We start from the raw sequence: 13,398 nt of genomic DNA on the forward strand, positions 1-13,398 counted from the left end.
TGAAATGTTTTTTATTTAGCATTTTTTTTAAAATTAAGGATTGCGGCTTAGTGTCACTCAAAAAAAAAAAAAAAAAAAAAAAAAAGATGGGAAACTCAGATACCTAGTGGGTACCAAGTGATAGTAAATGAGGGATAAAAAGTATTCATGACACAGACATGCTTTGCTTTTACTTAAGTACCTTCCGTCTTTTATTTTCTGATACTTGATAGAGACCTGAGTTCAGGAAAATTTATCTCCATCAAAGAAAAATTACAATCGTAGTGTGATAACAAATGGTTCTAACTAGTAACCTCAATGTCAAAATGAAAACAGAGATTGATAAAACTATGGTGAACAAAAAAAAGGATGCCGGCTCGACGTCTATAGCTCAATGGTTAGGGCATCAGCCACATACACCGGGGCTGTGGGTTCGAACCTGGCCAGGACCTGCTAAACAGCAATAACAACAACAAAAAAAAATAGCCAGGCATTGTGGTAAGGCGCCTGGGGTCCCAGCTACTTGGGAGGCTAAGGCAAGAAAATGACTTAAGCTCAGGAGTTGGAGGTTGCTGTGAACTATGACGCCATAGCACTCTACTGAGGGCAACAAAATAAGACTGCCTCAGAAATAAATAAAATAAAATAAAATAAAATAAATGCCTTGTCTAAGTAAAGTAGGCAGCCATTTGCTCAGGACAGCCTGATTTGCCACACAAGTACACAAGCTTAGTAATTGCCAGATCTTCTTCTCAAAAGTCTAAACTATTAGACAAAATCCTGATTTCAAAAATATTGGCACACTTTTTAAAAAAGCAATGTCTACCCTCTAACTATCATCTTGAATCACCACGTGTACAGACCTAAACTCAATTGGTCTAATAGAGACCCCAGGAGCACCACCCTAGTCCCTTGTGCAGACCTCTTTACACTCTGACAAAATGAAAGAACTATCATGAACCAAGAGAAATTTGCAAACTGCAGGCACAAGTGTGCACTGGTGGGAAAGGAACTGCTCCCAGAAAGAAGGTGGTTTGTAGAATAGCTACATAAGAGATAAAAAACTTCAGTTCTCCTCGGAGAATTTAGGGGTAAACAATATCTCTGGTATTAAAGAGGTAAATATGTTTACAAACCAAGGAACAGTAATCCACTTTAACAACTCTAAAGTTCACCCATCTCTGGCAGCAAAACACTTTCACCATTACAGGCCATGAGACATGCTACCCAGCATCTTAAACCAGCTTGGTGCAGACAATCTGACTACTGTAAGGAGACCAGTCTAGTCCCTTGTGCTGAAGAAGTTCTGCCTAAACAATCTGTGGAAGGAAAAGCACCAACCTCCTGCTATGAGAATGAATGATGATGATGATGATGGTGAAGTTCCAGATCTTGGCTCAGAGCCTATAGCTCAGTAGTTAGGACACTGGCCATATATACTGCGGGCTAGTGGGTTTGAACTCAGCCCGGGCCTACTAAACAACAGTGACAACTGCAACAAAAAAATAGCTGGGCGCTGTGGCAGGCACCTGTATTCCCAACCATTTGGGAAGCTGAGGCAAGAGAATCACTTAAGTCCAAGAGTTTGAGGTTGCTGTGAACTGTTAAGCCACAGCACTCTACCCAGGGCAACAGAGTGAGAATTCTGTCTCAAAAAAAAAAAAGAAATTCCAGATCTTGTGGAGAATTTTGATGAGGCTTCCAAGAATAAAGCAAACTGAACTGAGTCAACTTCTGAAGACAGAACTTAAAGAAGTTACTGGGAGCTATTTTATATTGTGATTGCTTTTTAAAAAATTATTTTTTAAATTTTGGATTCATGAGGGTACAATGATTAGGAGGCAATATTTGCATTTGTTAGGTAAAGTCCCTGTTGTAGTTGTGTTCTGCACCCAGGAAGCAGAAAGTATGCCATATCCCCTTACATTGTGCCCATTAGGGGGGAGAATGACTGCCTTTTTTTTGGGGGGACAGTCTCAAGCTGTTGCCCTGGGTAGAATGCTGTGGCATCACAGCTCACAACAACCTCAAACTCTTGGGCTTAAGCATTTCTCTTGCCTCAGTCTCCAAGTAGCTGGGCTATAGGCGCTCACTGCAATACCCAGCTAGAATGACTGCTTTTCAATACTATTTTTATGGCTCAGCATCAGCCACATACACCAAACCCTGCTCAGACCAGCCAATAAAAATAAATAAAACTGTTTTTATGAATCTGATAATATCTAGATCTCTAAAATTTTTAAGCCCAAGCCCTTTGGACATTGCACCTCTTTTCGGTTTTTGCTTATACATGATCCATATTTTCCAGCTAATTAAGCTGAAGAAGCCTGGAAATAAAATTTGAAAGAAAACTTAATAAAGTTCATTGCCTAATTAAAAAAAAAAAGAAAGAAAGAAAAAAGAAATGTTTAGACCAAACAAAAACATATCTATTTTGGATTCTTTCTTTCCCACCTTCCTTAAAGGAGAGGTGATTTTGGCTAAAGACAAAAATATGAAAGCCCTTATGTCAAAAGCAATAAAGTGACAGTTTTAAGCAAGGGAAGTAACACAGTAAGAAACATGCTTTAGTCTAACTAACCAGTAGCTACATACCACATAAGTGGGACAACAGAGAGTGTAAAGAAGGGAGACGGAGAGAATTTAACCCAAGCAAGATTTAATGATGAAATAAAGTAGGATGACTATAATGGCAAGAGAAAGGATCAGATGCAAGAGACATTGTGAAGATGACAGAACTTGGCAAAAGAGAGAAGAAAGGCAGCATGATGGAAAGAGCTAGGCTTTAAGGACTACTAACCAAGAAAAATTGGATTTGAGGGCAGTGCCTGTGGCTCACTGAGTAGGGCACCAGCCCCATATACCGAGGGTGGCGGGTTTGAACCTGGCCCTGGCCAAACTGCAACAACAACAAAATAATAGCTGGGTGCTGTGGTGGGCACCTATAGTCTCAGCTACTCAGGAGGCTAAGGCACGATAATTACCTAAGCCCAAGAGCTGGAGGTTGCTGTGAGCTGTGACACCATGACACCTACTGAGTGTGACAAAGTGACACTCTGTCTCAAAAAAAAAAAAAAATTGGATTTGAATCTTAGCTCTTCCATGTAAGTACCAATATGATTTGGGGCATATGATCTTAATTATCTTAGGGCTTAGTTTTCATATCAGTTAAAAAATTACATCTGTAAGTACTGTATATATTTTCTGCCTATTTCCCAGAGTTACATGGAGGATTAAGTGAAATAATGAAAATGTTTGACAATATGCTAAAAAGAAATGAAGGGTGGGTTTGGTGCCTATAGCTCAGTGGCTAAGGCGCCAGCCACATACTGTAGCTGTGGGTTAGAACCCACGCAGGGCCTGCCAAACAACGACAACTGTAACAAAAAAATAGCTTGGTGTTGTGGTGGGTGCCTGTAGTTCTAGCTACATGGGAGGCTGAGACAAGAGAATCGCTTAAACCCAAGAGTTATGAGGTTGCTGTGAGCTGTGATGCCACAGCACTCTACCAAGGGTGACATAATGAGACTCTGTCTCAAAAATAAATAAATACATAAATTATGCACATAGAAATTTTAAAAGTAAAATGGTCACTAAGGAAGAACGATAAAGAGTGAAGATATTAAATCAATATAGAGAACCGTAAAGGACCTCTGTATTTGAGAAAAGAGGATTGCAAAAAGAATGACAACAGTCAGATGGCTAAATGGCAAAAAATAAAATTTCTTTTTGGCTGGGACGATGGCTCACAACTGTAATCCTAGCACTCTAGAAGGCCAGTGCATTGCTTGAGCTCAGGCTTGAGACCAGCCTGAGAAAGAAATCATCATACTGAAAATAGAAAAACTAGCTGAGTGCAGTGGTGCACACCTGTAGTTCCAGCTACTCAGGAGGCTGGAGCAAGAGGATAATAAAATTTGAGGTTATTATGAGCTACAATGATGCCACAGCACTCAACCCAGGGCAAGAGATTGAGACTGCCTAAACAAAGAAAATAATAATAATTTTTCTTTTGGTGCAGCAATGCCCTGGCAATTTTGTTTTTTTAAGAGTTCTGCTATTGAAATACAAAAATACTGATAGATAAAATTATGTCTGACATTTACTTTAAAACAATAAAGATTTGGAGGTAGAAGGGATTAGATAACATAAAACTGGCCAAAATTTGTTAACTAATAAAGGTGGGTAAAGGGGCTGGGCACCCGTAGCTCAGTTGTTAGGGCACTGGGGCTGGCAGATTCGAAACCAGCTAGGGCCTGCTAAACTACAATGACAACTACAACAAGAAAAAAACAGCAGGGTGTTGTGGCGGGTGCTTGCTGTCCCAGCTACTTGGGAGGCTGAGGCAAGATAATCACTTAAACCCAAGAGATTGAGGTTGCTGTGAGTTGTGACACCACAGCACTCTACTGAGGGTGACATAATAAAACTGTCTCAAAAAAAAAAAAAAAAAGCTGGTAAAGAATACATTTTGCTATTCTACCTTGTAACTACATGTTTGAAATTTTTCACAATAAAAAGAAAATAAGTAGAAAGAAAAAACAATCAGAGTAAAGAAAAAAAAAACCCCACAAAAACCCTAGTGAAGAGTATCAAAGAGGTGCTGGTCATGGTTTCAACTTCTATAGGAAGTCTTGAGTAGTGATGAAGAAATAACATTTAAAAAGGCACATGGGGCCAGGGGTAGTGGGTCACACCTATAATCCTAGCACTCTGGAGTAGTCCTATTCAGGTGAACCGCTTAAGCTCAGGAGTTTGAGACTAGCCTGAGCAAGAGCAAGACTCTGTCTCAAAAAATAGCCAGGCGTCATGATGGGCATCTGTAGTCCCAGCTACTCAGGAAGCTGAGGCAAGACAATCACTTGAGCCCAAGAGTTTGACGTTGCTGTAAGCTATGGTGCTATAGCACTATACCAAGGGTGACAAAGTGAGACTCTGTTTCAAAAAAAAAAAAGTGACAGAATATATGCTGGGTGTGGTAGCTCACACCTGTAATCCTAGCACTCTAGAAGGCCAAGGCAAGAGGAATGCTTGAGCCCAAGAGTTCAAGACAAGCCTAAGCAAGAGTGAGACCTCATCTCTACTAAAAACAGAAACCTAGGAGAGTTTAGAGGTTGCTGTGAGCTATGTCACAGCATTCTACCCAGAGCAACATAGCAAAGACTCTGTTTCAAAATAAGTAGTTACAGAATATAAAATCTAAAAGAAATGCTTTATTAAATGAGATAATCCCTCTATTAAAGAATATACTCAGGTTATTAAAATAAAAGAAAATGCACATATCTGGAGCTACCATGTCCAGGGGTTAAACAGTTCAAATTTCTAGTCATAATCATCTCCAAAAATACAAAGGAATTGGAAGTACATCTATGAAACTACAAAATATGAGAATATCTCAAAAAGGCTAGAAAAATTTGAACAAAGTTTGAAGAAGTTAACTTGATTTATTTCCAATTGCTGAATATTCCAATAAAACAAGAATTGATACTTGCCTCAACTTCAGCCATGAATGCCTCCAAGGGATCATCATCACTGTCAGAATCTACAGGCTTGGAATGGAACTGCTGGCGGGTTGGTGAATTTTCAGCAGGAATATAAGGTAAATCAACATTGCTAGAGTCTTCTTCCTCATCTTCAAAATAGCTGAAAATTAAAATGCAAATTGGTAAAGAGAACATTTAGTTTGGGGTCAGTGAACAGTTTAATAAAGTCTTATTATGGTATATCTTATTATTAAGAGATTTATCCTACCTTGGCACCTTTAACTCAGTGGTTAGGCCACCAGACACATACACCAAGGCAGGCAGGTTCAAACCCCACCCAGGCCCACTAAATAACGACAACTACAACAACAACAAAAAACAGACAGGTATTGCGGTAGGTGCCTGCAATCCCAGCTACTTGGGAGGCTGAGGCAAGAGAATTGCTTAAGCCCAAGAATTTGAGGTTGCTGTGAGCTGTGACACCACAGCACTCTCCTGAGGGTGACATAATGAGACTGTCTCAAACAAAAAAAAAAAAAAAGAAGAAGAAAGATTTTTCCTATATAGATCAAATTAGAGACCTCCAAGGCTTTGGCTAAGGACCTAATTATTAAGTACTACCCAATATGGGCAAAATTCCAGTATTATTAAAAAAAAAAACCCACCATTCACAGCAGATTCTCCATTTAATTAGTTGTCTGTTCAAATCACATTCCCAGCAAGGTGTGGGGACTCCTGTAATCTCAGCACTTCAGGGCCTGAGGCAGGTAGACTGCCTGAGGTCACAGAGTTTGAGACCAGCCTGAGCAAGAGCAAGACCCTATCTCTAAAAATAACTGGGTGTTGTAGCAGGCGCCTATAGTCCCAACTACTTGGAAGGCTGAGGCAAGAGAATTGCTTGAGCCTGAGAGTTTGAGGTTGCTGTAAGCTATGACGCCATGACACTCTACCAAGGGCAACAAAGACAGACTACTTGGGAGGCTGAGGCAAGACAATCACTTGAGCCCAAGAGTTTGAGGTTGCTGTGAGCTATGACGCCACAGCACTCTACCAAGGGCAACAAAGAGAGACTCTGTCTCAAAAAACAAAAACAAAAACAAAAACAAATCATATTCCCAGGTCTATTAAAAGGAATGAGTTTTCAGTGCAAACTTAATATTTAAGAGTTTATGCTATGAAAAAATACTTTTGTATGAAACAGTTAAAACTTAGCTTATTCTTTATAATCCTTTAAAAAGACTTAGAATATTATCATAAGGCTAGAATCTTTCTTCAGAAGTCTTGGGCTATTTCCTGAGAACTGACAGAAAACTTATAGAATTAAAAATAAATGTGCAAACCAAAATCATTCACCATACTACTGAAGTATTCAGAAAGGAAAACTTAAAAGTCTAGAGAAAGTATTATTTTCTAACAAATAGTCCAGAAAAGGATGTCAATACAGGTCTTTATAAATCATAAACTAATGCACATATACATATTTTATAGGTTTTATTCAACCAATGAAAAAGTATCCTGAACTGGTTAACTGCTCTCTAGAATAATATTTGACTCTGCCAAACCTTAAGCAGCACCACTATATTTGATTCCTGAGTAATGTACCAGCTTCCTTTTTTTTTTTTTAAGACATAAAACAATAAAAATCCTTCAAGAACTATGTTCCCCACAGTTTTCTAAAATGCTGCTGTGTACTTTAAAAAAATCTAAAAATCCAATCTTTAGGAACATTTCAGGGGTAATGTCTCACTTTGTTGCCCAAGTATGAGGGCAATGGCATTAACACAGCTCAGTGCAATCTCAAAGTCCTGAACTCAAGTGCTCCTCCTGTCTTGAGTCCCCCAAGTAGCTGAGACTACAAGTGTGCATACCAGCAGACTCAGTTAAATTTTCTATTTTTTTGTAGAGTTGGGGTCTTGCTATGTTGCTCAGGCAGGTCTTGAACTCCTGGCTTCAGGTGATCTTCCCTCCTCAGACTCCCCAAGTATTAGGGTTAGAAGAGTGAACCACCCTAGCCCAGAAGGTAGCTATTTTTTGTTTGTTTGTTTTGAGACAGAGTCTCAAGCTATTGCCCCGGGTAGAGTGCCTTGGCATCACAACTCATAGCAACCTTAAATTCTAGGGCTTAAGCAATTCTCTGGCCTCAGCCTCCCAAGTGGCTGGGACTACAGGAGCCCACCACAATGCCCAGCTATTTTTTTGTTGCAGTTGTCATTTTTGTTTTTAGCTAGCCCGGCTGAGTTCAAACTTGCCAGCCTCCATATATGTGGCTGGCATCCTACCCACCGAGCTACGGGCACCACCCAGAGTCTTATTTTGTTGCCCTTAGTAGAGTGCCATGGCCTCACAGCTCACAGCAATCTCAAACTCCTGGGCTCAAGTGATCCAGGTAATTGGGACTACAGGTGCTCACTACAATGCCTAATTTTTTTTCTAAGAGATACAGTCTCACTCTTGCTTAGGCTGGTCTCAAACTCCAGAGCCCAAGCAATCCACCTGTCTTGGCCTCCCAGAGTGCTAGGATTATAGGCATGAGCCACTGTGCCCAGCCAGGTTTTTTTAATTAAAAAAGGGGGGGGGCAGTATCAGAATCAGTTGTAAATCATAGTAGTAAGAGTTTTCTTCAGATTTAACAAAGAGAAATTATCTTATAGAAATTAAGAGCTAGGCTCAGCGCCTGTAGCTCAACTGGCTAAGGCGCCAGCCACGTACACCTAAGGTGGCGGGTTCGAATCCCCAGCCCGGGCCCGCCAAGCAACAATGACAGCTGCAACCAAAAAAAAAAAAAAAAAATAGCCGGGCGTTGTGGCGGGCGCCTGTGGTCCCAGCTACTTGGGAGGCGGAGGCAGGAGACTCGCTTGAGCCCAGGAGTTGGAGGTTGCTGTGAGCTGTAATGCCACGGCACTCTGCCCAGGGGGACAGCTTGAGGCTCTGTCTCAAAAAAAAAAAAAAAAAAAAAAATTAAGAGCTAAAACTTTAAAGTCCCAGCTTTTTATAACCACTTTATTAGGCAAGCAAGTTAAAGATAATAACTAGGGCAAGTGCAGTGGATTGTGTCCATAATCAAAACACTCTGGGAGGCTGAGGTGGGAGGATTGTTTCAGACCAGGAGTTCAAGACCAGTCTAAGCAATAAAATGAGACATCATCTCTACAAAAAAAAATAGAAAAATTAGTTGGGCATGGTGGTTCATGCCTATATTCTCAACTACTCAGAATGTTGAGACAGGAAGATCCTTTGAACCCAGGAGTGTGAGGTTGCAATAAGCTATGATAATGCCACTGCACTCTAGCTTAGGCAACAGAGAGAGAACCAGTCTCAAAAAAAAAAAAAAGCAAACGTTTGAGAACGGTGGGAATAATCAGAGTAGATTTTTCTACTACTATTCTACGTTCCAATATAATAGTTTTAAGGACTTAAATGCTGACACCAACATGAATTTCTACCAGTTGTGACGAATCCCTGTGTTTACAGAAGAATTTATATAGTGTCCATAAAAGATCGCAATATAAACCACATGGATCATATAAAACTCTTCATACTTACATACATTTCAATAGTTTCAAATCTTTCAACCATGCATTTATTGAGCAACTATCCCCTAAAACACTAACTAGGAAAAAACCACAATTCACTGAGTAAAAGTATATAATTAAGCACACAGGTATTATAGTCTTTACAAATGGGTACACTGGTCAATTTAACTTATTAGAAAAACCATGCAACTCAGTAAGACAACCAACTTAAAAAGTTATTCTTCGGGAAACAAAGTTTCTTTGCCTCAATTTCTGTTGAGGGAATGAATATCTCAAAGGCTGACGTTTGCTAAATTATGAGGAATTATCACTTACGCATTTTCTTCATCAAAGTTGGCCCGTTTAGATCCGATTTTGTAGAAAGAAGGGAGTTGTGGGGGAGCTGACTTTCCAAATCCAGAAGAAGAGCTGGTTGCCCCAAAGGCACTGTGGGACTGTTGTGGGAGTTTGGGCTCCTCCTTTTTCCCAGCACTGATGGCAAAACCTCCAAAGCCAAATCCCCGCTTAGTGCCAGGACCACCTTTATTCCAGTTCATGGTGCCAATGATCTGTTAGGAATAAGATACACGAATATAAATTTAACTTTATAAAGTAAATAGGCCCACTGACTTGCATGTCTTTTCCAACCTCTACCTATAATTTCATTTTAAACTTTATCCTCTTAAAACAGCAACACTGAGGACTCTGTACCCGTAGCACAGTGGTTACGGTGCCAGCCACATACACTGAGGCTGGCAGGTTCGCATCTGGCCCAGGCCACCTAAACAACAATGACAACTGCAACAACAACAACCAAAAATAGCTGGGCATTATGGCAGGTGCCTGTAGTCCCACCTACTTGGGAGGCTGAGGCAAGAATCTCTTAAGAATCATTTAAGCGCCAGAGTATGAGGTTGCTATGAGCTGTGATGCCACGGTACTCTACCAAGGGTGACACAGCAAGACTCTCTCAAAAAACAAACAAACAAAAACAGTAAGGGTCACTGGCGCACACCTGTATTTCTAGCAAAGATCACTTGAGCCCAGGAGTTCAAGGCTGTAGTGTGCTCTAATCTTGCCTGGGAACAGCCACTATACCAGCCCAGGCAACATAGTAGGTGTGGTGACTCATGTTTTTGTAATCCTAGCACTCTGGAAGGCCAAGACAGGAAGATTGGCTTAAGGTCAGGAGGTCCAGACCAGCCTGAACAAAAAGAGCCATCTGGGCAAAGCAACACCCTGTTTCTACTAAAAACAGAAAAATTAGCTGGGTGTGGTAGCAGGGGCCTGTAGTCCTAGCTACTTTGTAGGGGGGAGGGGGAGGCAATAGGATTGCTTGAGTCTAAGAGTTTGAGGTTGCTATGCACATGGCACTGTAGCCCCACTGGCAAAGTGCGACTCTTTCCCCCCACCAAAAAGAAAACCAACCCCAAAGCCCCCACAACTTTAACATATTTCTGACATATACTATGCTAGAGCCTCAACCAAGTGACTGTGTTTTTTAAAACACTAAAGAAATTGTTATTCATTTTATTGGGATCACCATCTAAACAGAAATGCAGTATTTAATACTTATCCTTTTCAAAAGGACTTGACTGCTAATTAATATCTTATTAAGTTGGCTCAGCGCCTATAGCTCAAGTGGCTAAGGCGCCAGCCACATACACCTAAGGTGGCAGGTTCGAATCCAGCCTGGGCCCGCCAAATAACAATTTGGGCTACAACCAAAAAATAGCTAGGCGTTGTGGCAGGGGCCTGTGGTCCCAGCTACTTGGGAGGCTGAGGCAGGAGACTTGCTTGAGCCCAGGAATTGGAGGTTGCTGTGAGCTGTGATGCCACAGCACTCTACCCAGGGGGATTACAGCACTCTCCCAGGGGGAGAGCTTGAGGCTCTGTCTCAAAAAAAAAAAAAAAAATCTTATTAAGTTGTGAAATACTTTTAAATATTTTTGGAATATTTAGGTGCTGATAGGTGCTAGGCATTGTATTAGGCAACTGGAGATATCAAGATAAAAAAGACTTAATCTCTCAATTTTTATGCTCAAAGAATTTAGTCAGCCAGGAAGAGAGAAAAACAAAAAACACATTTACAATATAATGCTTTGCTTGGAAGAATCACAGGCAAGGAGAAAAAAAAAATGTCCCCAAACTAAAGATCATCCTCTAGTAATGACATCTAGAAGAATCAAAGATTCAAAACTTAAAAGATAGTGGCTTGGTGCTGTAGCACAGTGGTTATGGCACCAGCCACATGCACCGCGGCTGGCGGGTTTGAATCTGGCCCAAGCCAGCTAACCAACAATGACAACTGCAACAAAAAATAGTTAGGTATTGTGGTGGGTGCCTATAGTCCCATGTACTTGGGAGGCTGAGGCAAGAGAATCGCTTAGGCCCAAGAGTTAGAGGTTTCTGTGAGGTTTCTCGGCATTCTGTGAGCTGTGATGCCACAGCATTCTACCAAGGGCTGCACAGTGAGACACTGTCTCAAAAAAAAAAAAAAAATTAAAAGATATTAACATCAGTTATTTGTAGATATTATCCATTTGTCTCTAAATGATACTTATGAGCCATGCACTTACTTAGCAACTGGCCACTAGAACACTATTCAGGAAGATACTATGATTCATTAATACGTTGTCTCAAGGTCTCAAGTATCAGCTAGCCTATTACAAAGAAATTTAATCATCAATAAAATCAGTTTACAAGCAATATCTTCTCTTATTAGCTTTGACTCCAAACAGGTTTTTTAATGACAAAATTTACATGTATTTTATAGAAAAGTAGAAAGCCAAAAAAGGGAACAAAATTTAAAACTACTTGAAATTTCCTCTCCAGGTATGTGTTATTTTTTTCTGCTATTTTTCTATGTATATGTGTATATACACACAAGATTTAAAAACAAAACTCAAACTATATTGTACATATTTTACAGATTCACATTATATATTAAATATGTTCCAATATCAATAAATGTATTTCTTCACTATTAAATACAATTATATATACTTTAGATAAGTTTTTGTCCACACCCTTAATTATTTCCTTAGGATCAATTTTTTAAATGTAATTGCCCCATCAAGAGAATATACATTCTAAGTTTAAAATATTTTATATACTACTTACACTTATGGAAAAGTGTCCATTACACACTGAGTAAATACAAACAATTGCATAAAACAAAGTGGTACCATCTAATATATGTAAAATTCAATTTATGTGTTATATATACAGAAAGCTGTTTATCAAAAAAATTATTTTTGAGACAGAGTTTCATTCTGTTGCTCTGGGTACAGTGCCCCTGGCTTCATAGCTAATAGGAACCTCAAACTCTTGGGCTTAAGAGATTCTCTTGCCTCAGCCTTCCAAGCAGCTGGGACTACAGGTGCCTGTCACAACACCTGGCTATTTTTTAGAGCTGGGGTCTCACTCTTGCTCAGGCTGATCTCGAACTCCTGAGCTCAAGCAATCCACCCGTCTCAGGCTCTCAAAGAGGTAGGATTACAGGGGTGAGCTGTTTTATCAAAATGTTAATAGCAGTTATTTGACTTTTGTGTGTGTGTTGGTGTTTAACTTAAATATGAAAAATTAAAGGCCAGTTGTGGTGACTCATGCCTGTAATCCTAGCACTCTGGAAGGCCAAGGCAGGTAGATTGCTTGAGCTCAGGAGTTAGACACCAGCCTGAGCGAGAGTGAAGATTCTGTCCCTTAAAAAAAACTAGCCGGGCGCTGTGGCAGAAGCCTGTAGTCCCAGCTACTCTGGACTGAAGCAAGAGGATCACTTGAGCCCACGAGTTAGAGGTGAGCTATGACCCCACAGCACTCTACTGAGGGTGACAAAGTGAGACTCTGTCTCAAAAAGAAAAATTAAAATGTTTACAATGGCTTTGGAATTTCAAACAAATGTGGAAAAAGAATGCCAAAAAATGCTTTTTATAATAACATTGCTGAAGGAATCAGAAACAATATGAGCTGTATTTTTCTGGTGCTACATCCCTCACCCACATATACCTTTTAGGTTTTGTTCAATTACTATTACATACCACTTAGCTCACCCCAGACAGAGTGTGTCTTTACTCATTTTGGACCTCCTTTCACAACACTGAACATGGTAAAGGTAAATAAGCGCTTAATAAATACTAGTTTACTTAAATTTAAGATCATCTCTATAAGAGGATTCCTTCAATCAGGGAATCACATAATTCAACTGAGATGAGATTTAGTGAGAATATAAACAAGGAAATTTTAGCATCTGAAAATTTAGCGTTTTTTAACTAATCTTTAATAAGCATGTCTTTAGAAGAGCTGCTCCTGGCTTGGCACCTGTGGCTCAAGTGGCTAAGGCGCCAGCCACATACACTTAAGGTGGCGGGTTCAAATCCAGCCCAGACCCACCAAACAACGATGGCTGCAACCAAAAAATAGCC

General features: G+C 40.1%; 1 protein-coding gene across 2 annotated transcripts in view; it reads right to left on the minus strand.

Annotated features, from left to right (window-relative positions):
- Window positions 1-13,398, minus strand: part of DDX42 (DEAD-box helicase 42) — a 49,163-nt gene that overhangs the window by 24,319 nt on the left and 11,446 nt on the right. For both annotated transcript variants that reach the window (XM_023511053.1, XM_003786199.3), the window contains exons 2-3: window positions 9,311-9,543; window positions 5,472-5,622 (exon numbers count right to left, since the gene is read on the minus strand). In XM_023511053.1, coding sequence (XP_023366821.1) covers window positions 5,472-5,622; window positions 9,311-9,531 — 372 coding nt within the window. In that variant the 5' untranslated portion in view covers window positions 9,532-9,543. The remainder of the gene's footprint in view (window positions 1-5,471; window positions 5,623-9,310; window positions 9,544-13,398) is intronic.

Source organism: Otolemur garnettii, unplaced genomic scaffold (genome assembly GCF_000181295.1).
Source record: "Otolemur garnettii isolate 467f Iridium unplaced genomic scaffold, OtoGar3 scaffold00018, whole genome shotgun sequence".
NCBI lineage: Eukaryota > Metazoa > Chordata > Mammalia > Primates > Galagidae > Otolemur > Otolemur garnettii.